This window comes from Phoca vitulina, unplaced genomic scaffold (assembly GCF_004348235.1).
Source record: "Phoca vitulina isolate PV1807 unplaced genomic scaffold, GSC_HSeal_1.0 scaffold15, whole genome shotgun sequence".
NCBI lineage: Eukaryota > Metazoa > Chordata > Mammalia > Carnivora > Phocidae > Phoca > Phoca vitulina.
This window is the reverse complement of record NW_022589718.1, coordinates 2,160,699-2,186,169: the sequence shown is the minus strand read 5'-3', so window position 1 is coordinate 2,186,169 and position 25,471 is coordinate 2,160,699. Positions and strand designations below refer to the sequence as shown.

At 43.5% G+C, this 25,471-nt stretch overlaps 1 protein-coding gene across 5 annotated transcripts in view; it reads right to left on the bottom strand.

Annotated features, from left to right (window-relative positions):
• SLC20A2 (solute carrier family 20 member 2) overlaps window positions 1–25,471 on the bottom strand; it is a 104,781-nt gene that overhangs the window by 6,948 nt on the left and 72,362 nt on the right. For all 5 annotated transcript variants that reach the window (XM_032413315.1, XM_032413316.1, XM_032413312.1 and 2 more), the window contains 5 exons: window positions 22,296–22,412; window positions 18,174–18,377; window positions 16,455–17,046; window positions 7,463–7,648; window positions 6,341–6,425 (listed from right to left, as the gene is read on the bottom strand). In XM_032413315.1, the coding sequence (XP_032269206.1) occupies window positions 6,341–6,425; window positions 7,463–7,648; window positions 16,455–17,046; window positions 18,174–18,377; window positions 22,296–22,412 (1,184 nt within the window). The remainder of the gene's footprint in view (window positions 1–6,340; window positions 6,426–7,462; window positions 7,649–16,454; window positions 17,047–18,173; window positions 18,378–22,295; window positions 22,413–25,471) is intronic.

Below are 25,471 nucleotides of genomic sequence, written 5' to 3'. Positions count from 1 at the left end.
CAGGTCGCGATCCTGGGATCCTGGGACCCAGCCCCGCACTGGGCTGCCTGCTCAGCGGGGAGTCTGCTTCTCCCTCTCCCTCTGCCCCTCCCCACTTGTGCTTTCTCTCAAATAAATAAAATCTTTAAAAATAAATAAGTAAATCTTTAAAAAAAAATAAATACAATGGAAGAGGTTATCTAATGAATCCATCTAGAACTGCAATCAGCTGTGCCCCCTCCTTTTTGCTTTTTCAGATGAGAAGAATTGTTTTTGGAGATTGTCCTTAATTTCTTCCTCGGTTCTGGTCAGACTTTCCACTTTTTCCTACTTCTTTGTCAATATTTATTTGTCATGTATACTTTTTGCAGAAAATAATTCATTTTACATAAATTTTCAAATTCCTGGGGCGCCTGGGTGGCTCAGTCGGTTAAGCGTCTGCCTTTGGCTCAGGTCATGATCCCAGGGTCCTGGGATCGAGCCCTGCATCGGGCTCACTGCTCCGCGGGAGGCCTGCTTCTCCCTCTCCTTCTACTGCTTCCCCCTGCTTGTGCTCTCTCACTCTGTCAAATAAATAAAATCTTTAAAAAAAAAAATTTTTTTTCAAATTCCTTAGCATACAGCTTCGTGGTTTCTTGTATAACTTAAAAATGCCCTTCTCTATCTGTTGTTATAATGTCTTTCTCCTAACTTAATGCCCTTTCTTTTTTCCCTGATGTGAATTGATATTATTTTATTAGTAACCACTTTTCTCTCTCCTTCCCCTTTAGTATTTTTTTAAAATTTATTTTGCTTTTATAATTACTACACCTTTCTTAGTTTGCTCAGAATTTTAATTGTTCTGCACCTTTTAAAAAATCCTAATTTGAATGTCTAGCTCTTTCATTTTCCCTTTGCTCAATTAAACCATTCAAAGATAGGACTTTTCAACTGAGTCTAACTGGCTGCCAAAGGTTTTTCCATGTATCTCCACACACACGCATAGACACACACACTTTTTTTTTTAAAGAAAGTTATCATTATAATTTTTTAAAAACTGCCTGATTCAACTGTTACTTAAAAAGAGCACTTAAAACGACCCAAGGGGATACTTCCCTTTTCAACACATAATAAATTTATACTTTAATTTCATTGTGATTAGTGTGTTCAGCACAACTTCTGTTCTTATTTTATAAATTTTAAAGTGATTTTTATCATGGCCTTCTGAATTTATTTTGATAAATGCTTGATGATACTTGACAAAAAGTTGTATATGATCAGCAGGGTAAAACTTTGATATATATTTATTATACTGCTCAAAATCTATTATTCAAATCTTTTATATTCTTCTTTTAAAATTATTTATTTTAAAAGATTTTATTTATTCATCTGACAGAGAAAGGGAGAGCACACAAGCAAGGGGAGCAGCAGAAGGAGAGGGAGAAGCAGGCTTCCCGCAGAGCAGGGAGCCCGATGTGGGACTCGATCCCAGGACCCCATGATCATGACCTGAGCCGAAGGCAGACACTCAACTGACTGAGCCACCCAGGCGTCCCAAAAAATTTATTTTAGAGAGAGGGTGCGTGCACGTGAGTGGGGGGAGGGGCTGAGGGAGAGAGAGCAAATCTCAAGCAGACTCCCTGCTGAGCACAGAGCCCGATGTGGGGGTCTTGATCCCATGACCCCAAGATCATGACCTGAGCCAAAATCAAGAGTCAGGTGCTCAACTGACTGAGCCACCCAGGCGTCCCTCAAATCTTTTATATTATTATTTTTTTAAACTTTTATTTATTTATTTGACAGAGAGAGCACAAGCAGGGGGAGCGGCAGGCAGAGGGAGAGGCAGAGTCCCTGCTGAGCAGAGAGCCTGATGTGGGGCTCGATCCCAGACCCTGGGATCATGACCTGAGCCGAAGGCAGACGCAACCAACTGAGCCACCCAGGCGCCCCAAATCTTTTATATTCTTAAATACTTTTTGTCTTCTTCATCTGTCACACACTTAGACATATTAATTTTTGAGTTCTAGTGGCTTTTGCCTTATCTTTTTAGTTGTTATCTTATATGGATCACAAGGGACCCACAGTACTATGTCTTCACTACTGATTGTCTTTTGTTTGTATTATTCATTGCTGTGTTGTAACCTCCCTCTTAGTAAGCTAAATGTGTTTCCAGATTAACGCCATCATAGGCACCAAGAGCAATAGAATTATTGAGGAGCCGGGGAACCAAAGAGCAAGAATCAGAAAATTAAATTAGAAATTATAATACTAACTTTTAAACTTTTTTTTAGTTTTTTTTTTTTTTAAGATTTTATTTATTTATTTGAGAGAGAGAGAATGAGAGAGAGCACACGAGAGGGGTTAGGGCCAGAGGGAGAAGCAGACTCCCTGCCGAGCAGGGAGCCCGATGCGGGACTCGATCCAGGGACTCCAAGATCATGACCTGAGCCGAAGGCAGTCGCTTAACCAACTGAGCCACCCAGGCGCCCTATAATACTAACTTTTAAAATCAGTAGTGTTTCCTAAAAGCACTTCCAAATCCAAAGGCTGGTTGCATAATCATTTATGTCATCAATACAGATGAACAATGTGGGTAATTCACAAAAAAGAATCATCCCAAACCAGCCCGTTTTGGATAACACCACTCTGAATCACTGTTAAAAAGCTCACAAATGTGTTCCATAGTGGCCCCTGTCTGCAGTAGCCCTGGCTGGAGACCGCAGCTGATCAAGGCTCACAGAAGGGAAGAAAAATTCAAGTTACTGAAACATACAACTGTTGATACTTTTATTTTCAAGAGTCGTTTCTATTTTTTTAATTAAGGCTTTTAACTTTAGCCAGAGGTAGCGTCCCAGGCAAATATCTAATGAATTGAACCCCCTGATGTAAAATACAAAAATGTATAACACCGAAAGATTTATAGAAAGCAAAACTTGTTTTGCCTATGCGTTCTGAAATATATGATTATACTAATACAGTATACTGTTCTGGATAATATGATTTTTCTAATTATGCTTTTCTAAATTATATATTCAGCTAACATCTGGATCACTTAATGGAGGTTTGTGTTTTAAATGGGGTACAATAAAATTTAAACTATGCCCTTAGTTATGTACACTTAGAAAAAAAGCATGAATGAATAAAATGTACCCATATACATTCAAAAGTGTATTTTCAGCAATACTTTCCATCTTTTCCTGCCAAGTTCCTAACTTTTGTCCCCCTTCTGCAGAAGGCGACTCTAAGCAAGAAACCTAACAAGCAGATAGGACAGGAAGCAGAGAGCTGGAAAAATCGAACAGGTGGTGTGATTATTCCTGAAAAAACACAATGGCATTCAGTTATGACTTTATGCGGATGTCAGCACCCTTTGAATGTTTCCAGAATCATGGTGTCACCCACACGGGGCCTTGCTCCTAACGCCACGCCGTATCTCTCATATTTCCGCCCGCACCTGCTGCGCGGGGCTACCGCACACGGACTGGCACTGCGGGAGGGGGGGCGCTCGGCCAGAGGGCAGCTGCAAGCTCGTCCCAGCGCCTCACCACCCAGGCTTTGCACCCTGCGGTGAGGACTGGAAAGCCAGGACCCTGACTTAAGCTACTGCAGCGATTAGCTCTGGGCTTTTTCCATCAGTCCACCATCAGTGACACTGGCCAGACTGGTCAGAATCTGAGTGGAGGTCTGGCTCCTGTCTATTTGATAGCTGACATCGACTGTGGTCTCGTGTTAAGGAGACTTATTTTAAGTCTCCAACAAGCTATCCTAACTCTATCATCAGCTCTAAGGAAACAAAACCTATCACATGATTTGTATGGATATTTTAGGATAATGATGACATACACATTTATTCATTAAGGTCCTGTACAAACTGGATATAAATTCCTTAGGCGCACCTCCTCATTATAGTATAAATATAAATATTGGGGAAATGACATAAGAGTGTAGGTTTTTATGGGCACTTAATACTTTTCATCTATTTCTGTAAGTAGTATTATAAAGTTTAGTCTTGGGGCGCCTGGGTGGCTCAGGCGTTAAGTGTCTGCCTTCGGCTCAGGTCATGATCCCAGGGTCCTGGCATCAAGCCCCACGTCTGGTTCCATGCTCCACAGGAAGCCTGCTTCTCCCTCTCCCACTCCCCCTGCTTGTGTTCCCTCTCTCGCTGTGTCTCTCTCTGTCAAATAAATAAATAAAATCTAAAAAAAAAAAAATAAAGTTTAGTGTTATTAGCAAAAGAAGTACTGTCCGTTATAACACTTCATACATAGGTCAGACTGCTGAAAGCGCTAGGTAACAGCCCAGGGAAACCAAACTTGGTTTTTCAAGAGATCTTTCAACTGGTAGGAAAGAGGTGACCTTCACTAGGCTTGCTTACGTGCAGGGTTAATCATTAAGAAGACAGTAACATTTATTTAAAAGCAGCCCCAAAGACTCTTCATGCCTGCAGAAAAGTTCAAAGCCAAAAAATATATTTAGTAAGAGGCATTTCCTCTCTGCTCCCACACACCAGTGAATTGAAGTTGATGTGGAGTAAGGCGGAAGAGGATCACTTTCCATTCCATAGAGTTTTGTACTGTTTGAAATATTTCAATGAATGTGTGCTTCTTTTGTAACTTTTACATCACTGGAATCAGAACAGTAACAGTGACAGAATGGCAGAACGCAGCACATTTTTCCTGCCTTCCTTCTTTGCACCTGCCAGGCGTGGGGGGCAGGGTGCGGAAAGCAGGGCGGGGGCACCCTACTGGTGCGGGACCTCAGTTGGGCCCCTCCCTGGTCATGTGAGCTTGCGTGAGTTACTTAACCTCGCCATCTTCAGTTTCCTCATTGCTAAAACTGAAGTCACCTTAGCACTCACCTCCAAAGGTTCTTGGGAGGATTAAATGGGTTCATATTCACAGGGCACTTAACACACCACCCACAGAGAGCACCTGCCCTGCACGTCTTAGCAGTGGTTGGTTACCATTACCAGGATCATTGTGACAAGTAGAAGGCACAGAGCATGAGGTCAACGTCTGAATGCTGGCTCTAGCACATGCTGAATGTATGATCTTGGGAGAGTGACCTAACTCAGGAGTCCTCAGTTTTCTCATCTGTAAATTGGGAATAACTACCAATTTCATAGGGTTGCTGTGGGGGTTGAGTGATTTATCTGTTGCACATGTATGAAGCCCTAAACACAGCGCTTGGCATTTCCCAAGCACTCAGTAAGTGGCAGTGATTTTTATAATAAAAATTTCTGGAAACTGCGGGTTTTCTATATACTGTAGCAAAAAAGGAGAAAACAGGGAAACAAAAAGCCTCTTTCCAATGAGGCTGATTCTCCGTGCCACGAGGCTCTGGATTTGTCAGCTGGCCTACTTAAAATACTCCCATAAACGCCACCTGTCATTTTAATATTTGAAGCACTAAGCCATTCACACGTAATGGTATTTGTTTATAATAAACACATCGGTTGGTGTTTTTAAACTGTGTGTGAATGTGGATGGCTGTCTCTGCCTTGGTCACTGTGGTGGCCCTGGTGCCCACAATGAACGGTGCCTCACACAGAGCAGGTACAAATGGTTTTTTCTTGAATGACACGAACAAAAGAACCTAGGAAAAATCTGGAAGTGTCTTTTGCTTCGTTGAAGTTAGTGAATATTTTTGTATATGGGAAGCCCACTGAGTATGTTTTAGGGGCAGACCTGGGTTCTAGTCCTGGCTCCTCCCTGGGTGACCCTGGAGGACTCCCAGAAACTCACCGAGACCATTTCCTCTTCCTTCATCTTTCAGGTTCCTTGCAGCTCCAACATTCCCCCGTTCTAAGGAATTCCCTCCTGCACAGGCCTGAGTTTTAGAGCACTTGATCGATATTCAGCATTACCCCTCCTTTGGAATTGACTCTAAGGCAATCGAGTCACTTTGACCAGTCACGTAAGGAAAAAGAACTGAAACAACCAAGTCTTACACTTCCATTGAGATGATTTCTGCTTAGTCTACTTCCACTGTCAACGCCCAGTCCCCTGCACTGGCTGGAACTGGGTGCCATGCCCCCATGTGAGCCTACGAATATGGTTAGCGTACACATGACTTCATTGCAAAATCCACTGTGGAAACAACGAGAGAGAAACAGGACAAATGGAAAGTGTGAAGCACACATGGAAGGAGGGAGAGCTCTTGCCATGCATGCACTGAGAAGGCCAAGTGTGCGCGACAGAAGGCGTCATGCTGCCGAGCCTGGAGGGTCGAGAGGGACAGCCCACATCCAGCAACACTCCAGCGGACCCAGCAAACCTTGAGACGACTGTTTGCACAAACAAGCATACACCAAGCGCCGCCGGCTTTTCTCCACTCGCTCGGCAACTGTGGACTGAGCCCAGCAGCCCGAGGCCGGACCCACCTTGCAGTGCGTGGTGCTGACGGGAAGCCCGACGTTGGAGGCGATCACCACTGTGAACGCGGAGGCCAGCTCAATGGTGAAGCCGCTGCGGGAGGGGGCACAAGACACACATCACAGGCGCTCTTTGTATCAGCCTCACTGGCACCCCAGGGGTGCCAGAGTCTCACCAGAACATTCTTTGGGTCGATTGTTGGGCTGCTGACGGGGCCAGATGACATTAGCAGAAAAGAAACTGCTGCATAATGACAACAATTCACACTAAGACTGTGCATGATACTGTTTACAGCCCTAAATAGCCTTCTTTTTCTGATATGTTTTCCAAAAGCACACACTGTCGTAACTGGGTCAGAAATTCCTGCTGTGTAAAAAATGCTAAATTAGTCATTTCTAAAGTGGCAAAGGAAAAAAAAACCCATACTCCCATTTTTAAAATGTGTACTTCTTGCAAAAAAAGTGAATTTTCCCCTCAGATTGCTCATTTTTCTTCAAATGCATCTTATAAAAGAATCTTTCATTACAGTGGGTTTCAAGGGGGAAAAAAGACTTCCTATAATAGGTGGTTCCAAGTTTAGTTGTATTCTCAAAGTTCTCCTGTCAGTTTGTACTGAACCCCAAATATACGTGGAGAATACACAACAGAAGGACCACGGAGAGACCATGTGGGAGGACAGCGGGGCACCGTTCCCCATCTGCTGAGCCCCAGGAAGCTCGCACAGGCTAACCTCGAAGGGTGGCAGCCGAGAGCCGCTTCCATCCAGCAGGTGAAGCTGGTGTGGCAGAGAATTTTCGGGAAATGCAGACCCTGGGCCCACTTGCCCTCTGGGCCTCCCGTGGGGTAAGACCCCCGGGGAGCCTGGACCAGGGTTTCTTTTCCTCTTCCCTCCTGCTCTGCTTCAGCTTCTCTTCCTCCTAAACTTCCAGCCTCTCACTTTCCCTCGCTCGGTGCCACTGCGGATGGGCCGGGTGCACGGGCCGGAGGGCGGCGACGGGCGGCGAGCCCTGTCCCCGCTGGGCCCCCAGCGGCCCAGAGGCTGTGCTGAGGGCGTGGGGGCAGAGGGGCAGCCGGGTCCTGCGGCAGGCCTGGGAGGACAGCCCTGCCCTCAGGCTGGCGCTTCGGCTTACCTCGACGGCGTGATGGGAGTGAGGTCCTTCCCCATGGTCTGGATCACTCTCCTCCCCCAGACCCAGAGACCGGTGCAGATGCCGACTCCTCCATAAAACAACAGCCAGACGGGGGTCGCTGCTTCTTGCAGGACTGCGCCTTGCTCGTAAATCAGCCACAAGGCTACCAGGGGACCGATGGCGTTACTGGGAGGGAAAAAGAGATGGTGACACAGACACGGTCTGCACGTGCACGAGGCCCCGTGCACAGTGGGTGGCGGCTTCCCGGGCTTGAGGAAAGCCCATCTGCCTGTATTTGTGGATCGCCCACATAATCGAAATGATTAATTTGTTTTATTGAGGTGAAAAACCCCATCAAATGTACTACCTTCACCATTTCTAAGTGTACGGTTCAGTAGTGTTCAGCAGTTCACGCTGTTGTGAAACAGATCTCTAGGACGTTCTCACCTTGCAAGTCTGGAACTTTACACCCACGGAACAGTAAGTCCCTCTGCCCCGACCCCTGCTGCAGCTCATCGCCACCCTACTTTCTGTTTCCACGGATTTGACTACTCTAGGTACTTCGCAGAAGCAGGATGACTTAGTATTCGTGTCTGTGTGACGGGCTTACTTCACTCTGCATCATGTCCTCGGGGTTCATCCACGTGGGAGCACGAGTGGGAATTTCCTCCCTCTGCAAGGCTGGACACCCCCCGGATGCACAGCCCACATCTCCATCTGCCCCCTGGCCGCCGGGAGTAATGTGCGGTGAACACAGGTGTACAAATACCCCTTCAGGACCCCGCCTGCACTTCTTCCGGGTACACACTCAGAAGGAGGAAGAATGCGGGGTCACACGGTGGTTCTATTTTTCGTATTCTGAGGAGCCTCCAGATCATTTTCCACAGCAGCTGGGCCAGTCTCCATGTCCACCAACAGCACACGAGCCTCCCATTTCTCCACACCCTCGCCGACACTGGTCATTGTGGGTTTTTTTACAGGAGGCCCCTTAATGGGTGTGTGCCTTCTTAATTTTTTAAAGAAGTACTGAAATATCATGACAAGTGGACACAAACACCCAGTTCTTTTTTCCTCTTCTATTTTTTCTCTATTTCCATTTTCACTACTAGCATTGCTCCTACTACTAGCGAGCAGGGCGGCTGTGTCAGCTCCCACACGACGGGCCACAGACACTGTCTCTAACCGTTGGTTCTCACACCCACCCTGCCCCCCAGCTATTGCTGCTCCCATTTTACTGATGAGGAACCGGATGCCAAAGTCCTGTCACCAGCAGGCGGCAGGACTTAGTGCTTACACCCTTCCCCTCAACCCCCTGCTGTCACTCAGGCCCTTGGAGGCACATGCGGACTGTTTTGGAGGACGCCACAGGTTTGGTTTGGGTTTTAAGATATGCTCCATGCCCAGAGTGGAGCTCAACGCAGGGCTTGAACTCACGACCCTGAGATCAAGACCTGAGCTAGGACCAAGGGTTGGACGCTAAGCCGACTGAGCCACCCACGCGCTCCATTCTTTGGTGAGGTGTCTGGTAAGGTGTTTGGCCCATTTTTAAAACTGGGTTCTTTTCTTATTGTTCAGTTTTAAGAGTTCTTTGTATATTACTATTTTAGCAGATATGTCTTTTGAAAATATTTTCTCTGTTTCCGGCGTCTCTTCTCTTTCTCGTGACACTGTCCTCCACCATGCAGCAGTTTCTAATTTTAATAAAGTCCAGTTTATCTAGTATTTCTTTTATGGACTGTGCCCTTGGTGTTGTATCTAAAGAATCATTTCCATACCCACGGTCATCTAGGTTTTCTCCTGTGTTATCCCACTAGAGTTTCATAGTTTTTCTCTTTACGTTTAGGTTTGCGATCCATTTTGAGTTACTTTCTCTGAAGGGTGTAAGGTCTGTGTCCAGATTCATTTTTTTACACATGGATGTCTAGTTGTTCCAGCACCACTCATTGAGAAGACTCTCTTTGCTCTTCTGTATCTCCTTTGCTCCTTTGTCAAAAATCAGTTGACTATATTTATGGGAGTCTATTTCTTTTTTTTTTTAAGATTTTATTTATTAATTTGAGAGAGAGAGAGAGTGCACGCATGAGTGGGGGGTAGAGGGAGAAGCAGGCCCCCTGCAGAGCAGGCAGCCTGACGCAGAGCTTGATCCCAGGACCCTGGGATCATGACCTGAGCTGAAGGCAGACGCTTAATGACTGAGCCACCCAGGTGCCCCTACAGGGGTCTATTTCTGAGCTCTATTCCATTTCACTGATTTATCTATTCTTTTACCATTACCACACCATCTTGATTACTGTAGCTATATTATAGTAAGTCTTGATGTTGGGTAGTGTCAGTCCTTCAGTTTTGTCCTACTCCTTCAATACGGTGCTGGCTGTTGCTTTTCCTTGTAAATTTTACAATCAGTTTGTTGACATCCACAAAATAACTTGCTGGGATTTTGACTGGGATTGTAAGGAATTTATAAATCAAGATGGGAAGAACTGACATCTTGACAATATTGAGTCTTCCTATCCTTGAACATGGAAAATCTCTCCATTTAATTCTTTGATTTTATTCAACAGTTTTGTGGTTTTCTGCATCTAGATCTTGTACATATTTTGTTAGATTTATACCTGTTTCATTATGTAAACAATATCCTGTTTTTAATTTCAAATGCCACCTGTTCATTACTGGTGTGTAGGAAAGCAGTTGACTTGTATATTAACCTCATTCCTGCAACCTTGCTATAACTGCTTATTCATTTCAGGAGTTGAGGAAGTTCCCCTTTATTCCTAGTTTACTGAGAGTTTTTATCATGAATTAAGTGGTAAATTTTGTTCAAGATTTTTCTGCCTCAATTGATATGATCATGTGATTTTTTCCTTTTTAGCCTATTGATGTGATAGATTACATTAACTGATTTTTGAATGTTGAACCAGCCTTGCATACTTGGGATAAATATCACTTGGTCATGGTGTTTCATTCTTTTTATACATTGCTGGATTGAATTTGCTGATATTCTGTTGAGGATGTGTACATCCATGTTTGTGACAGATATTGGTCTGTAGTTTTCTTTTATGTCAATGGCCTTGTAGAATAAGTTAGGGAGTATGCCCTCTACTTCTATCCTCTCAAAGAGCCTGTAGAGAATTGGCATAATTTCTTCCTTAAATGTTTGGTAGAATTCACCAGTGAACCCATCTGGGCGTGGAGCTTTCTGTTCTGGAAGGTTATTAATTATTGATTTGATTTCTTAAATAGAGATAGGCCTACTCAGATAGTCTATTTCTTCTTTCATGAGTTCCAGCAAGTTGTGTCATTCAACGAATTAGTCTTTTTCATCTAGGTTGTCAAAATTATGGGCAGAGTGGTTCAGAGTATTATCTTTTTAATGTTCATAGGATCTATAGTGAAGTCCGCTCTTTCATTTCTGATATTAGTAATTTGTATCCTCTCTTTTTCTTAGTTAGCCTGGCTAGAGGCTTATCACCTTTATTAATCTATTCAAAGAATTAGCCTTTGGTTTCACTGATTTTCTCTTTTGATTTCCTGATTTCAATTTCACCGATTCTTTTCTAATTCTTATTATTTCCTCTGCTTACTTTGGATTTAATTTTCTCCTCTTTTTCTAGTTTACTTGGGTGGAAATTTAGATTACTGATTTTATATATTTATTCTTTTCTAATATATACATTCAGTGCTATAAATTTCTAAGCACTGCTTTTGCTGCTTCCCACTCATTTTGATGTGTTTTCATTTTGATTTAGTTTAAAATATTTAAAAATTTCTCCTTTGATCCATGTGTTATTTAGAAGTTTAATCTCCTGGACACCTGGGTGGCTCAGTCATTAAGTGTCTGCCTTTGGCTCAGGTCATGATCTCAGGGTGCTGGGATCGAGCCCCACATCGGGCTCTCTGCTCAGCGGAAAGCCTGCTTCTCCCTCTCCCACTCCCCCTGCTTGTATTCCTTCTCTCGCTGTGTCTCTCTCTGTTAAATAACTAAAATCTTAAAAAAAAAAAAAAGAAGTTTAATCTTCTTATATTCTGGGATCTTCTAATTATCTTTCTGTTATGGATTTCTAGTTTAATTCCATTATGCTCTGAGAGCAGACACTATATTAGCTTTATTTTTTTTAAATGTGTTTAGGTGTGTTATATGGTCCAAAATATAGCATATCCTGCTGAATGTTCCATATGAGCTTGAAAAGGATGTGAATTCTGCTGTTAGAGGAAGCAGTCCACAGACGCCAGTCATATCCAGTTGACTTGATGGGGTTAGTGAATTCAACTATGTCCTTACTGATTTTCTGCTTGCTGAATGTGTCTATTCTGCCTAAAATTAACATAGCGACTCCTGTTTTCCTTTGATTAGTATTAGCATGATATATTTTCCTCCTTCCATTTACTTTTAACCTGAATGTGTCTTTATATTTAAAGTGGATTTCTTATGGCAACATATACTTGGGTCTTGTTTTTTGATCCAGTCCGACAGTCTTTGTCTTTTAATAGGTGCATTTAGACCACTGACATTCAAAGTGATCACTGATATAGGAGGATTAATATCTACCATATTTGTACTCTTTTCTATTTGTTGGCCTTGTTCTTTCCTACTTTTGTCTTCCACTTTTTTTTGCCTTTTAATTGAGCATTTTATATGATTTCATTTTCTCTCTTCTCTTAGCATATTGATTATACTTTTTTAAAACTGTTTTTAGTTGTTGCCCTAGACTTTGCAATATATACTTCTACAGCTAATCCATGTCTGCTTTCAAAAAAGACTATACCATTTCACAGACAGCATGGGTCCTTAAAATAAAAAAATCCTCATTTCTCCCTCCCATCCTCTGTATCACTGCTGTCATTCATTTCACTTAATACAGGCATACATAATGATATATATATGCAAAATATATAATATAAATATAAAATATATAAATGTAAAATATATAAAATACATACATAGTTGATTCTTCAACACTGTGGGGATTAGGACGCTGACCCCCACACAGTCAAAACTCTGTGTATAATTTCTGACTCCACAAAAACCTTACTACTAATAGTACTATTGACTGGAAGTCTATTAACACATATTTTGCATGTTATATGTATTACGTATTATATTTTTACAATAAAGTAAGCTAGAGAAAAGAAAATGTTAAGAAAATCATAAAGAAGGGACACCTGGTGGCTCAGTCAGTTAAGCGTCTGCCTTCGGCTCAGGTCATGATCCCAGGGTCCTGGGATCGAGTCCCGCATCGGGCTCCCTGCTCAGCAGGGGATCCTGCTTCTCCTTCTCCCTCTGCCTGCCACTCCCCCTGCTTGTGCTCTCTCTCTCTGACAAATAAATAAACAAAATCTTAAAAAAAAAGAAAATTATAAAGAACTGTATTTATATACTGAAAAAAACCTGCATGTAAGTGGATGCATAGTTCAAACCCATATTGTTCAAAGGTCAATTATATATATGTACATACATATACATATATACAGCTGTGTGTATGCATATACGGGGGTGTGTGTGTATAAATATATTTTAATTCAGTTGTGGTCTGAGAGCAGACATTGTAATTATTTATATTCTTTTTAACTTGTTGAGATATGTTTATATATGAAACTACAGGTAACTCTATATGTACAATAATATATATTAGCATACTTGATTGAATAATTGATACACTGTTAGTATTATTTTGAACAAACTGTTATCTTTTAGATCAATTAAGAATAAGAAAAATAAGTATTTTTACCTTTACTTAATCCTTCCATGCTGTTCTTCCTCTCTTTATGTAGATCTGAGTTTCTGAGCTATATGATTTTTCTTCTCTCTAAAGAATTTCTCTTAACATTTCTTACAAGGCAAGGTATTTCTCTGGCAACAAATTTCCTCACTTTTTGTTCTTCTGAGAAAGTCTTTATTTCTCCTTCACTTCTGGAGAATAATTTCCCAGGGTACATAATTCTAGGTTGGTGGATTTTTTCCCCCTCACAACTTTAAATATTTCACTCCACTCTCAATTGCATGGTTTCTGAGGAGAAGATAGATGTAATTCTTATCTTTGTTCCTCTATAAGTTTTTTTCTTCTGGCTTCTTTCAGGAATTTTTCTTTTATCTTTGATTTTCTATAGTTTGAGAATGATATGCCTAGGTATAGTTTCTTGGGGGCCTTTATCCCACTTGCTACTCTCTGAGCTTCCTGGACCTATGGGTTGGTTGGTGTCTACCACTGATTTAGGGAAATTCTCAGTCATTATTGTTTCAAATATTTCATCTGTTCCTTTCTCTCTGTCTTCTCCTTCTGGTAATCCCATTATGCATATGTTAACACCTCTGTAACTGTCCCACACTCCTTGGATATTTTATTCTGTTTCTTTCGGTCTTTGTTCTCTTTACTTTTTGGTTTTGGAGATTCCTGTTGACATATCCTCATGCTCAGAGATTCTTCATTCAGCCGTGTCCAGTGTACTAGTAAGCCCATCAAAGGCATTCTTCATTTCTGTTACAGTGTCATCTCTAGTATTTCTTTCTGGTTCTTTCTTAGGGTTTCCATGTCTCTGCTTACATTGCCCATCTGTTCTGGCATGATGCCTACTTTAGCCATTAGAACCCTTAGCATATTGGTCATAGTTGTTTTAAATTCCCAATCTGATCATTCTAATATCCCTTGCCATGACTGGTTCTGATGCTTGCGCTCTCTTCCAATTGTGCATTCTGCCGTTTGGTATGTCTTGTATTCTTTCTTGATAGGCAGACACGAGGTGCCAGGTAAAAGGAGCTGCTGTAAGTAGGCCTGCGGCGCTGTGGTGGAGAGGTATAGCAGGGCGGGGAAGGCTTCGCTAGTCCTGTGGTTAGATCTCAGTCTTTCCGTGAGGCTCTGCCTCTGGACTGCAAACTTCCCAAGTATTTCTGTTTGTTTCTCCCCCTTCGTGTAGGACGGGATGGTTCACGTGGGCTAGGGTTTCCCTTCCTCCAGGTTAGGCTGTGATAAAACCCCAGCGGGCTAGGCTCTGGTTAACTAGTTTCCCCTGAGGGCAGCTTGTTAAGAGCACAGTGCTCTGGATATGTCAAAATGGTTACTTTGCCTCTCCCCTGTGATGGAAGTAGGAGGGGACTGTTTTCTCTCATTTTCACTGTGAGGAGCTGGTAGAGCTCCTAGTAGAGGTAAAACTGACAATCTGGGGGGGGGGGAGGGGGGCTCTCCCTGGGGTCTTTACCCCTCACACTTGTCTCCACGGAGCCTCCAGGAATTCATCATTCCAGTTCAGGCTCTCCTGCCCGGCACTGGTCCCCACAGCACTTTCCACTCGCGAGTCTCCTCCATGACCCCCTGTACTTCTCTGTCTCTCCCGTACTTGGGGACAGCCGTCTGCCCTGGGTCCTCCTCTCTCTATGGATCCAAGATGGGTTGTTAATTTTTCAGTCTGCCCACTTTTTCACTTGTTGTGAGGATGGAGCAACAACCTCCGAGCTCCTGCGTGCGGAGCCCCCTGCAGGCCTTCGACGGCGGCCATCTGCAGGTCCAGTCTCCCCTTCTCAGCCCGCTCGACGCCGTGCAGGCAGAGTGGAGGCTGAGGGTCACAGACAGCTGCCGTTCGAGTCTGCTTCTCGTTAGCTGTGTGATCCTGGGTCAGAAACGTCACATTTCTGAGCTTCAGATTCCCTGTCTTTGAAGGATACCACTTATGACCTCAAAGGACCGTTTTGAGATGGATTAGAGTAAGTTACAAATGGTTCAGCACTGAAGCCTGGGGTAAAGGTAATAACCTATGGTTAAAGGAACAGAAGCCTCTCTTCACTGTCGCGTTACTTCCAGAACCTTGCTTTTATCCGACCATGTCTGTACTCAGAAGCCTCAAAACCAGCCCCTGCACTACAAGCCATTGCCCGAGACTCCAGCCTCCTGAAGCAGTCCCCACCGGACTCTTCCTGAGGCCTTGCAATACTGCTCTGGGGTGGTTCGGTACTTTTCCATGTATGTTCTTTTAATCGCCTCAGCTGGAATTTAAACTCCCAAAGAACAGGGACCCAATTCAGAACACTTTACCAGTACCAGGGCTTCAGTGAACAATTTTTGATCAGGAGGAGGAGGAAGCAGAGTGGTGCTAGGGGCGGGGGGGGCAGGCAGTCAAGAAACTAAGATAGGACAGAACATGATGCCTCAAAAGCAATAACACGGCGACACCTATGTAACAGTGAGTGGAACCTGAGATGTCCAGGCCTCTTGTCTGGGAGGACGACTTCTTTTAAAAAGAACAGACACTGAACCGCACCTGGTTAGGCAGAGTCTGGAAAGCCACAGCTATAGAATGCCAGTCATATATCTGCGCAGTAAGAACTACGACAACTGCATGTTTTCCTGATTTGGAAAAAAACACTAGGCCTGATGATAATTATAGTAATAGTAATAAAGAAAATACACAGATACTGACTATGTGAGGAGCACCGTCCTAAGCGCATTAAATTCAGCATCTCACTTAATCCTCCTGGAAACCCCATGAGGCTGGTACTAGTTTCACCCCCATTTTACAGATTGGGACACTGAGGCTTTGGGAAACTACACGGCTTATCTAGGGCTTCCCAGCTCGGAAGAAGAGAACAGAGACTCTCTACGTATTCCAGGCCTCCATGACCTGCGGACCTTACAGTCCACACTCTCTCCCTCCGTGGCCTCCTTGCTCTTCCTACGGTACCCAAGGCCCGCTCCTGCCTCAGGCCTTTGCACCTGCTGTCCTGGGACTGCTCTCCCACAGATGCTCACTCGGCTGGCTCCCTCAGCCCCTTCGGATCTCACCCAGCGAGCCCTAACTTGAGCAGCCTAGCCAGCACTGCAGTCCCCCAGGCGCTGCCATCCCCCTTCCTACCTTATTCTCCCCTTCGCACTTACACGGCCTAGCACACCACATATGCTACCATCTGTCTACTCCCAGTGACAGGGGTCTTAGTCGGCTGTCCGCACAGCGCCTGGCCCGCAGGCAGACCCTCAGCACACACTCGCTGAACGAACGAATGACTTACCTCACGTCGTTGCCACCATGAGCGAAGGATCCGAAACAGGCAGTGAGGACCTGCAGGAAATGGAACAGGAGGTGGACCTCGGCTGTGTCCTTCTCCTCCTTCTCCTCCTCTGCAGGGTCCTCTCGGGGCTGGTCAGGATCGGTCAGCTCGGAGGCCAGCTTCATCTCCACACCTCCCTCATCGGCCTCAATCTCAGCTTCTGCGACCGCATTGCAGTAGCTCGAGTAGCTGTCGTAGCGAAGCCTCTTCTTGGAGTAGGATACGGCGTCAGCCACCAGCTTCTCGCTGTCCTCGGGCGCGGAGGACGAGTCGGCGGCCTTGAAGGTCGAGTGCACGGGCATCCCGCAGATGGCGGCCGTGTAGCAGGTGTAGCTGTTGTTCCGGCGCAGCAGCCGGTAGCTGTTCTCCGGGGCGGGCCGGTCCTCGGGGCCCCTGTCCGTGTGCATTCTGTGCAGCAGGTCCTTGTAGAGCCCCGAGTCTTTGTGCACCGTGTGGTACACGTGCCCGTCGCTCCGCGTGTGGCCGTCAAAGCCGAAGGTACCGTTGGAGATGGGCGATTTTGCAGAGCCGTGAGTCATGGACAGTGCCCTTCCTGGAAAGGGTTAACAAGAGTCTGATTTTCTAGCCTTTCGAATATAATTGGTTTCTGGAAGGGAATACTCCTCATGGTGGTTATCTCTGGAAATTAGGGTTATGGGGGATTTTCAATTTTTTCCTCATGGTGGTTATCTCTGGAAATTAGGGTTATGGGGGATTTTCAATTTTTTCCACATGCTTTCTTTTCCACATTAACTATAAAGAACATGTAATATGGTTAAAATAAAAAAGGAAATTTGGAAACATACAAACTAATAATATGGCATTTGAAAATGATGCTATTTTTCTCTTAAAAAGTGTCTTCTAGAAATTACCACAGCACTCTTTCCTGTTTCTAGTAACCAATAAAGGGAGAATCCTTATAAGGAACTTATCTTGGGGAAACTTCATACATGAGGGACAAAATCCAGTTCACTGTGAGACAGATATTTTAGGTGCTCCTTAAAGGCCAATCATGACTGTCAGAGGCACTTATCTGTCAGATCATCTGTCAGATCAGTGGGGCAAAATCCATTTGCTTTCTTTGGGCCACGTCAGAGACCGCACCTACGGGAAGTGAAAGCAGGTGCCAGGGCGCCACCTTGCAGGGAGGCGGGGAGCTGCCCGGACAGGCTTGGCAGAGGCTGGTGCTTCACCCATCGTTCTCCACAAATGTTAGGAGACAAAAGAACCCCCCCGCCGCAGGACAATCTCGAAGTTTTCTGAGGTTCCTGTGATTCTACAGTAGGACGACCTCCTTGGTTCCAATTTCAGCTTTCCTCTGTGTCTTCCGGGAGGAAGGCACACTTAGCGAGCTGGAAGGGCCAAGCTCCGGCAGCTGGGAGGATGCGCGCACAGCTGGCCGAGCCCAGCCGCACGGAGGCAGTGCGGGCACGGTGTGCGGCCCCTCATGAGACCAGAAATAGCTCTTGGAAGACAATCACAGGCCCAGAGTGAGCCTGCTCCTGCTCTGTTGACTGCATGGTCTCCTGAGACATCTTTAGCCTGGGTTCTCCCAAAACATGAAACTGGGGAGCACTTTTGTGCATTAAGACCCAACCACCCATAGGCCGGCCTGGCTGGTGTCCCCCAGAACTGCCTTCTGCCAACCATGCAAACCCCAATCCTCTGCACACGTCTTACCATAGGAGGCCCGGGGGTGGTTTCCCACTGATGTGCCTTCTGAGGTCCCAGCGGGCTCCCCTGCCGGCCCCGTGAGAGGGACAGTGCTGTCGTCATTGGCCTTGGCACCTGGTAGCTCTTTAAATACCGGGGAATCCGCTTCCTGAATTTTCCCGAGGCTTTCATCGGACACTCGCGATAAAGCGGCTTCTTTTTGTAATTTGCCTAAAGAAAATATAGTCATAACTGAAAATGGTGAAATAGAGTTCTTGTTATTAAAAAATGAATATAAAAATGAATATTTCTCTTTATACTTCAGTAGTTACTTTGGAAATGAAAAAAAATAGTTATAGCTAGATAGAAAAAATAAAGTGGAGAGTTCAATTATCTGGGAAACTTGAGCCAGAAAAATTCAGCTACTGAGGACAAGAGGGGGGCTCAGGCCTCCGTTATCTCCTCCAAAACCAACAAATAGAGAGGGCTAGATCCGGTCCCCACGGTCCCTTCCAGGGCTTGCATTCTGTAATCCTACAACCATCTGGACTGGTCTTGTGTTTTCTTAAACTAACCTCAAAATCACTGAACTGTTTATCCTTTTTGTCTTCAGAGATATTAGTTATAGTCTGTTTGGTTTTCTTCTGTTCAATAAATTATTGGTCTCCGATTTCTTCAGGTCACCAAATCTTAGGAAACAAGTAAATCATCTTCCAAAAAGGAACAGAGAGATCCTACCTACTTTTAAAAATTCTTTACTTTCATAAGAGAGAAGGGAGTTTTTTAAAAGGCTGCTTGAAAGCTCTGTAGCATTCTTTTTAATCAGATCTGATAAGTGGTACGGCTGATTTAATGATCTCGCTACTTGTAAATTCTCCTGGGCAAATATCTAAGCTCTCACCTACAGGACTAAAATGCAAGTATTCTTCTCAGTTCCTCTGCTGGATACACTCACAGAATCTCCATCACCTCTCTCTATCTAGAGAGTCAGAAGAAACACACACACATCTTCCAAAACTACACTTCTGTTCTGTACTACAGGGAATGAAGAAAGGTACACACAGATCTCCGACCACAAGGTGCTTATAATCAAAATGGGAGAAGTAATATTTGTAAAGATTACAATAATAATTAAGCAAAAATTGTTAACACTTACATGATACAGGTTTCATTATTTTCTGCTTTTTATTAATGAGCACACCGAGGTACAGAGAGATTAAGCCATTTGCCCAGAGTCACCCAGGTGGTAAAATGCAGGTAGTTTAGCTCTATGGTCCATGTCCTTAATCACTAGTGTGTACTTAAAACAACTGAACAAGAAATATATAGTGAAAATATCAAAATATGGCATTGGCAAAAAAAAAAAAAAAAAATCTCCTGGGAAGCCAGAACGGGGAGCAATATCAGTTTCCTGCTGTCATATTAATAGCCTTAAGCTGAAAAGCAAAGATTTTATAGTCTATTTGACAAGAATGTTCAGATAGTAGGAAAAGTCTTTAAACATCAAAGCATTTAAGTATGGGGTTAAATCAGGCCAGCGGCATGTTTTAAGAGGCTCATCTTAGGCGAGTACTCTGTATGAATAGAGGAGGTGATATTTATTCTCAGCAGAGAGCAGGGAGCGGGGCCACATGGGGGAAGCAGCAGCAGCTAGTTATCAACCCATTATTGACGTGGCTTTACACCATTTAATCTGAAGTTGTAGGTATATTAATGTGCATCTTTTTAGTTTTTGTTTGAATTTATATGCAGCAAGTTGACTATGTGCCTATGTGTGTGTCCGTCCTGATTCTAAGAGGTGTCTAGATCCATGTAACCCCCCCACAATCAGGATGCAGAGAGGTTCTATCATCTCCCAAAGCTCCCTGTGTAGTCAGACCCCCTGCCCAGCTCCTTGGCAACCACTGACCTGGTCTCTGTCCCTACAGTTTTGTCTGTTTCAGACTATCACATAAATGAAACCACAGAATTTGTGATTTTTATAAAAATTTTAAAAAGGGGAAAAAAACTTTTGTTAGTGGGTGAAACAAAGAATTTTTAGATGTGACACCCAAAACACAATTTATAAAAAAAGTTGGTAAACCGCACTTCATCAAGATTAAAAACTACTGCTCTGTGAGAAACACTATTAAGGGAGTGAAAAGACAAGCTACAGATTGGGAGGAAGTATTTGCAAATCCTCTGACAAAGGACTTGTATTCAGAACACAGAGAAATCTTCGAAAATAGCGCAGTTACAAAATGAGCAAAAAATTTGAACACACACTTCATCAGTAAAGCTATATAAATGGCAAATAAGTCCATGGAAAGGCACTCCACATTGTTAGTCATCATGGAAGTGCAAATTAAAATCACGAGATACCACTACACACCAATCTGAATGGCTCAAAAAAATATGGACAAATTTTATGCATTTTATTTTTTTCCCTAAAAGTCTTATCACTTTCTATTTTCATTTAAATCTATGATGCGCTTTGAGTTGTTTTTTTTTACAGGTGTGAGGCTTAAGTCGAGGTTCTTTTTTTTGCATATAGACGTCCAAATGTTCTAATACCATTTGTTGAAAGATGTCTCTTTCTCCACTGCAGTGCCTCTGTACTTTGTTGAAAAATAATGTGCTGTATTTGTGTGGGTCTATTTCTGGACTCTAGTCTGTTCTATTAATGTGGGTTATCTTTTCACTCATTCCACATGGTCTGGTTGCTTTATATTAAGTCTGAGTCGAGTAGTATGAATCCTCCAACTTGTTCTTTTTTAAAATTGTTTTTGGCTATTCTAGTTCCTTTACCTTTCCACATAGATTTTAAAAGTAACTTCTCTACATCTACCACATATCTTGCTGGGATTTTAATTTAAAATGTATTAAATCTAGAGGGCAATTTGACTAGAACTGACATCGTAACTCTACTGGGTCTTCCACTTCATGAATATGGTATGTCTCCTCATTTGTTTTGCTCTTCTTTGAAATATGGGTTTTCAAAGTCAGATATGTCCACACTAAAACACAATTGTAAGGCACACTCTGAGGCCAAAAGTAAATACTTCTTTTCTTTTGAGAACCCTATAAAAGCATGTGGCCTCAAGGCTTGGAATTATGTTGCTAGTGACAGAAAAACAACTCTGGCAACTTTCTGACCCATATTCTTCTTTTTAAAAAAATTGTTTATGTCGAGGTGTAATTTATACATAATAAAATTCATATATTTTAAGTGTACAGGCAGATGACCTGTGATGAATGAGTACACCCTAAAAACACTCCCCCAACTGGGAGAGAGAACATTTCCATGTCCCTGGAATGTTCCCATGTGCCCCTTTGCCATCAGTCTCCTGAAACTCCCCACCATCTCCAGCACCCACTGGTTTCTATTGCTATAGATTAATTTTCCCTAGAATCATACAGTACGTACTGTTTTGTAGCTGGCTTCTTTTGCTCAAAACAATGTCTGTGAAATTCATTATGTTGTGGGTAGTTCATTCTCTTGAGTGCTAAGCAGGCTTCTACTCTATGAATATACCACAATTTGGTTATCCTTTCACCTATTTAGGAACACTAGGGCTGTTTCTAGTTTCTGGCTATTAGGACAGAATGATTGCATACAAGTCTTTTTATGGATGTGTATATTCATTTTTCTTGGATAAATTCCTAGGAGTGGAATTACTGGGTCATGTGGTAAATGTATGCTTAACTTTACAGGAAACTTCTAATTTCCAAAGTGGTTGTACCATTTTTCACCATAAATGCATGAAAATTCTATTATTCCACTTCTTCATCAACAGTTCAAAATACTAGTTTATTTAGTTTTAGCCAATCCTGTGGGTGTGAACTAATATCTTATTATAGTGTTAATCTGCATTTCCCTGAAGACTAATGTTTTTCATCAGGCTGGTAGAAACTGACCAAACAGTCAACTTCCAGTTATCCGAGGCAACCAGGACCTTACTGCTCACTCAAGTCACAAGTGACCAAGAAAAAGTTTGAGCGGGAAAGCAGTCAGGAGCCAAGAGACAAGGATGGGGCATGTATCTCAGTGCTATGTTCTAGAATTATCCATGTTTTCAGTTTCCTGTGTTAGTAAGGGTGATTATGGATTATATCTGAAGCCCCAGGAACCAGGGATTTTGTAAATCAGAGGAATAAAAAAGCCCTTACCTGCTATTTTCCTCCGCATCCATGGACACACAAAGAGCCATACAAAAAGGGCAAACAGCAGCGCAACACCAAAGGAGATGAGTGCTATTGCCCATATGGGAAGGACCAGACCAAGCACTGGGAAGGAAGAAGGACAGTCGTGTTGTCAGTGGATACTTTCTGAAAGGTCAAGCCTCATATCAACATACTTTACATTTCTTAAATCCAAAATGAATCACCTGGACTTTGTATTTAATAAAACTCTCAACCAAAAAAAAATATGCTATAGTTTTGGGGGTAGGAAGCTGTGTGTTTAAGACACACTACACCTTGTCAATATGTGGTTAAACTGAGTAGTAAGCCAACTATTAACATTTTACCAATGTGGCGCAAACAGTGTATTAACTTGGAATAAAACCATTTACACATTATCTCAACAGCAAGATTCCAGAGTGGACAAGCACGGCCAAGAAGGACTCTGCTGTCTTCCGCCCTGCCACTGGCCCCCTCCAGGGAAGCGAGAAGCTGAGGTCTGGAACCCTCACTGCACACAGCTGCTGACTGCTGCCTGTTTGGGTTTCTGAGGAGTCAGCAGCTCTGCTTTAAATGGCCATGACACTCTGACCACATACACAAACCTTTTTAAAGTCAGCGTGGAAACAAAAGTTTTTTCAAAAGACATTGACCTTCGAACTTAACTCTTCTTTGAAGTGTCAACTCATGGAATTACAACATAAAAAACTTTTCATTAAAATTCAATAATGCGCACTAAGTTGCAATTACATTAGCCAATAAAAAGGCAGAAGTGCACGTGGCTTAGGAACATCACATTTTCCTGGCACTGTACTGTCTCCAGAACTCATCACTCTGCATTCTGTACATCTTCTGTCACTGGTGGCAACAGGCAACATTTCACCCACATTCACAGGTTTTCAACTTAAAAAAGCATGCTTGCACAGGAACGAGCAGACGTGTACAAGAATACTTCCGTGGCATTATTTGTAACAGTAAGAATATGTGAGACAACAAATACCTGCATCATTATGGAAACGTGAAATGATTATAAGACAGAGTCATAAAAATGAGGTAGATCTCTATATACTGATAAGGAAGAGGCCCACAATCTAGTAAGTAAGAAAGGCTGCCTGGATGTATACCAGGATCCAATTCATGTTTAAAAAAGAAAACCCCGTATTTATACTCTTACCACACGCACAAGTGTGTAGAAGCAGTTCTGGAATGACACAATGGCTACTCCTGTGGAGACAGGAAGTCGGGGGAGTTCTCACCTCTCACTGCATGTACTGTCGTAACGTTAACTTGGACAACAAATGATAAGCATGTCACTTTTGTAAATTGTTAAACATGTTTTAAAAGTTTTAAAGGAATAAACTATTTAAAACCTTGCTCTTTGCTCTTGGATTAAATAAATATTTAATGATGCAGGCTTTGTTACACTGTTAACCATTTCATACGTACAAACCCACTCAAAGTTATTCAATTAAGGTATTATTAAACATTTCGGTAACTGTAAGAGGTAGAATGGGTAGTTAATACTGTAAGTGAGAGCCAGGATTAGCATATATAAATAGGAAAAACAAAAACCCAGAATCACCTAACTTAATTATAGCTAAGGAGTCACTGGTGGGAGTACAGACGCTCAGGAGCTAGACTATTCCAGTCCTAACGCTCACTCCGACGTCAGAAAGCTGTGGATTCAGGGGGGGCTGTGCCCTGTTAGCTGGCAGCCCAGCTCCAGCTCAGGCTCTGCCCCTCAATCTGCCGCCTGTAAAACCACTCGGGCTCCCCTTACTGCGCTGTGCCCGTGGGTCCTGGCTTCCTGCCTTCTGCTCTACAACTTCACGTCAGCGTCTTAATACATGTGATAAAAGATCACGCCAAAGCTGGTTCTTGCCGAACTGAGCAGTAACTGGTAATTACCAACATCGAACCGATCAACTGAGAACAGTACCAATCACTCTTATAGCTTAAAAGTATTTTTTTTTTTTATTTGAGAGAGAGAGATCATGAGCAGGGGGGTAAGGGTAGAGGGAGAAGCAGACTCCCTGCTGAGCAGGGAGCCCGATATAGGGCTTGATCCCAGGACCCCGGCAGACGCTTAACCAACTGAGCCACCCAGGCACCCCAAGTATTGGGTTTTCGAAGAGGTTTCCTCTGTGCCTTCTGGTTTAGTTGGTGATAAACTTGTTAACTGTGCCACTGGCAGCTTCATTGTGTGAATCTGCTGGAAGAGAGGCAAGCCCTGGATGCTGTGGGACGAGAGAAACAATCTCTTCATAGGTTTTATGTATTATCTACCTCTCTATAATCTATCTAGCTATTTTAAATGAGTGAGCACGTTTGCTCTCGGGCACTATTTTTTTCCATCCGTGCTGAGCACAGCCCACAACAAAAGCAGAGAAGGGCTGCTTTCTGTGTTCCTTCCAAGCCCATCTCCACGCTTTCTGCTGGCGTCCCATGGGAATCCTGAGGTGTCAGGAGCAACATCCAAAAAAGAGAAACTGAGGCTGGCTACAAGACTTTTGATCCTTGGCGTAGACAATAAGCCACAGCACCACCTGCCTTTGTAGCTCTATCACCACAATCTCTTTTGCCATCAGTTTGGCCTGTGAAGTGGCCAGAAAGCTCTGCAATCCCCCTGCTAAGTCACGGGAAACTGGTAGGGAGAGTCGGGGGTAAACACATCACTGAGGGTGGAAGTGGGGGAGAGACAGTAAGAAAATCAAGGAAAAGAAAAACGGAAGGAACGCGGGAAGATGGGGAAAGTCACTGATAGAGCAGAGAGGAGCAGAATGGGGACAGAATTTGGATCTGACCAAATTATTCCAGCAATTTAGTAATGTACCAGGGCAGCAAATGAACACAAAGATTCACATGCAAACGGACAGTTACGTCACACAGCTGTGATTGGTACTGAATATATAAAATCGAGTTTCACAGATAACAAATAGTTAAGTACAAAAATTCAGTGTAGGGGGCGCCTGGATGGCTCAGTCGGTTCAGGTCATGGTCCCAGGGTCCTGGGATCAAGCCCCACATCAAGCTCCTTGCTCTGCAGGGAGCCTGCTTCTCCCTCTCCCACACCCCCTGCTTGTGTTCCCTCTCTCACTGTGTCTCTCTCTGTCAAATAAATAAATAAATAAAATATTTAAAAAAAATTCAGTGTAGAAAGGCAC